Here is a 1,362-nt window from a genome sequence, read left to right as displayed (position 1 = left end):
CCCCGCTCACCACAACTAGAGAAAGCCCGCGCGCAGCAACGAAGACCCAACGCAGCCAAATAGAAAGAAAGAACTAGCGGATCATATCCATAAGAGATATCTTCTGATCTTTATGGATAACGCCTAGGTTTTACTACCTAGAAATCTTATTTTATGTCCATCAAGCAGCATGTATTTAAAAAATGATTTCAACTGCTTAACGTTTTTGAAATTTTTAACCTTAGAGAAATCTTTTTCCAATAGATCTTCTTAACAATATTTATCTTCAATAATTTATTTCTCATCCAGTGGAACCAAATAAAACTAAATTTTAGGGAATTCTCTGGCGGTCCAGTGGTTTAGGACTTGGTGCTTTCACTGCCAGGGCCAGGGTTCAATCCCTGGTGGGGGAACTAAGATCCCGCAAGCCACATGGCGCAGCCAAAAAAAAAAGAAAGAAACCAAATTTTATACGTTTATAATAAATGTTTTAGCTGAGTGGTAGGTTTAAGGGCGGTTTTTATTTTCTTTTGTACACTTTTCAAGATTTCTACCATGACTATATTTCTACAAAGAAGAAAAACCACGTAAGGAGCAACTCTGTAAAACCAATGGAAACTTTGACATTGCGGCCACAGAACAATAACGCATCCAGAAGCAAGCAAGCAGCCGTTGGACTCTGAACCCTCCGCCCTCGGCGCAGTCCGAGGAGTCGCTCGCGGACCTCTAACCCAGGGAAAAAAGCACAATCGCTCCTAGGCTCGGCTACCAGAACCGCCCCGTCAACTCAGCGGGGACTCCAAGAGGGAGACCTGGAGACGGGACCCAAGGGGGAAATACTCCAGGACCAGGGGCTAATGTCAGACGGAGATTCACCCAGTATTGCAGGCACCCTACCTCCCGCCAAGAGGAGACTAGGGATGTTCATCTTCCACGTTAAAGCATTAGGGTCCCGCGCCCGTCTTCCTCCACTAACTTCCGGTTCCTGCGTGCTTCGCCCAAAAGCGCCCGGCCTTTCAGTAGAAAGGTTCCAGCGGAAGCAGCGTGCCGGCCGGCCCAAGGTTGTTCCCGCTGGGCTGTTGGCAGGCGCTCCGCTGCGCCTCTGGGCAGACGCCGGCTGGGATTGTGCCGGGATCCGAAGCCCCCGGGTGCGCCGCAGACTCCTTCCACTGCATCCGGGAAACGGCCTCGCCCTCTCTGGCCCGTGACTGCCGGTGAGCAGAATGTCTGGGAAGAGAACTCCTGGGCGGGTTTTAGCCTGTAGTTGGCAAGATCCCTCCTTTGGGGAGACTCTCTGGGTTTATTATCTAGGCATACAGATTGATGAGCTCCTATTGGGGCCCGGCCTAGAGTCTGGTGGGGGAGCGTGGGCAGGAACATACA

The 1,362-nt window shown here is 50.4% G+C and overlaps 1 protein-coding gene across 1 annotated transcript in view; it reads right to left on the bottom strand.

Annotated features, from left to right (window-relative positions):
• The window catches only part of TEFM (transcription elongation factor, mitochondrial), a 4,739-nt gene extending 3,794 nt beyond the window's left edge, over window positions 1–945 (bottom strand). Inside the window, 1 exon segment of the mRNA XM_007452380.1 lies at window positions 877–945. Within this exon segment, the coding sequence (XP_007452442.1) occupies window positions 877–907 (31 nt within the window). The 5' untranslated portion in view covers window positions 908–945.
• Window positions 946–1,362: the final 417 nt, after the last annotated feature.

Source organism: Lipotes vexillifer, unplaced genomic scaffold (assembly GCF_000442215.2).
Source record: "Lipotes vexillifer unplaced genomic scaffold, Lipotes_vexillifer_v1.1 scaffold216, whole genome shotgun sequence".
NCBI lineage: Eukaryota > Metazoa > Chordata > Mammalia > Artiodactyla > Lipotidae > Lipotes > Lipotes vexillifer.
The sequence above is the reverse complement of the archived record's forward strand: the minus strand, read 5'-3'. Positions and strand labels throughout refer to the sequence as shown.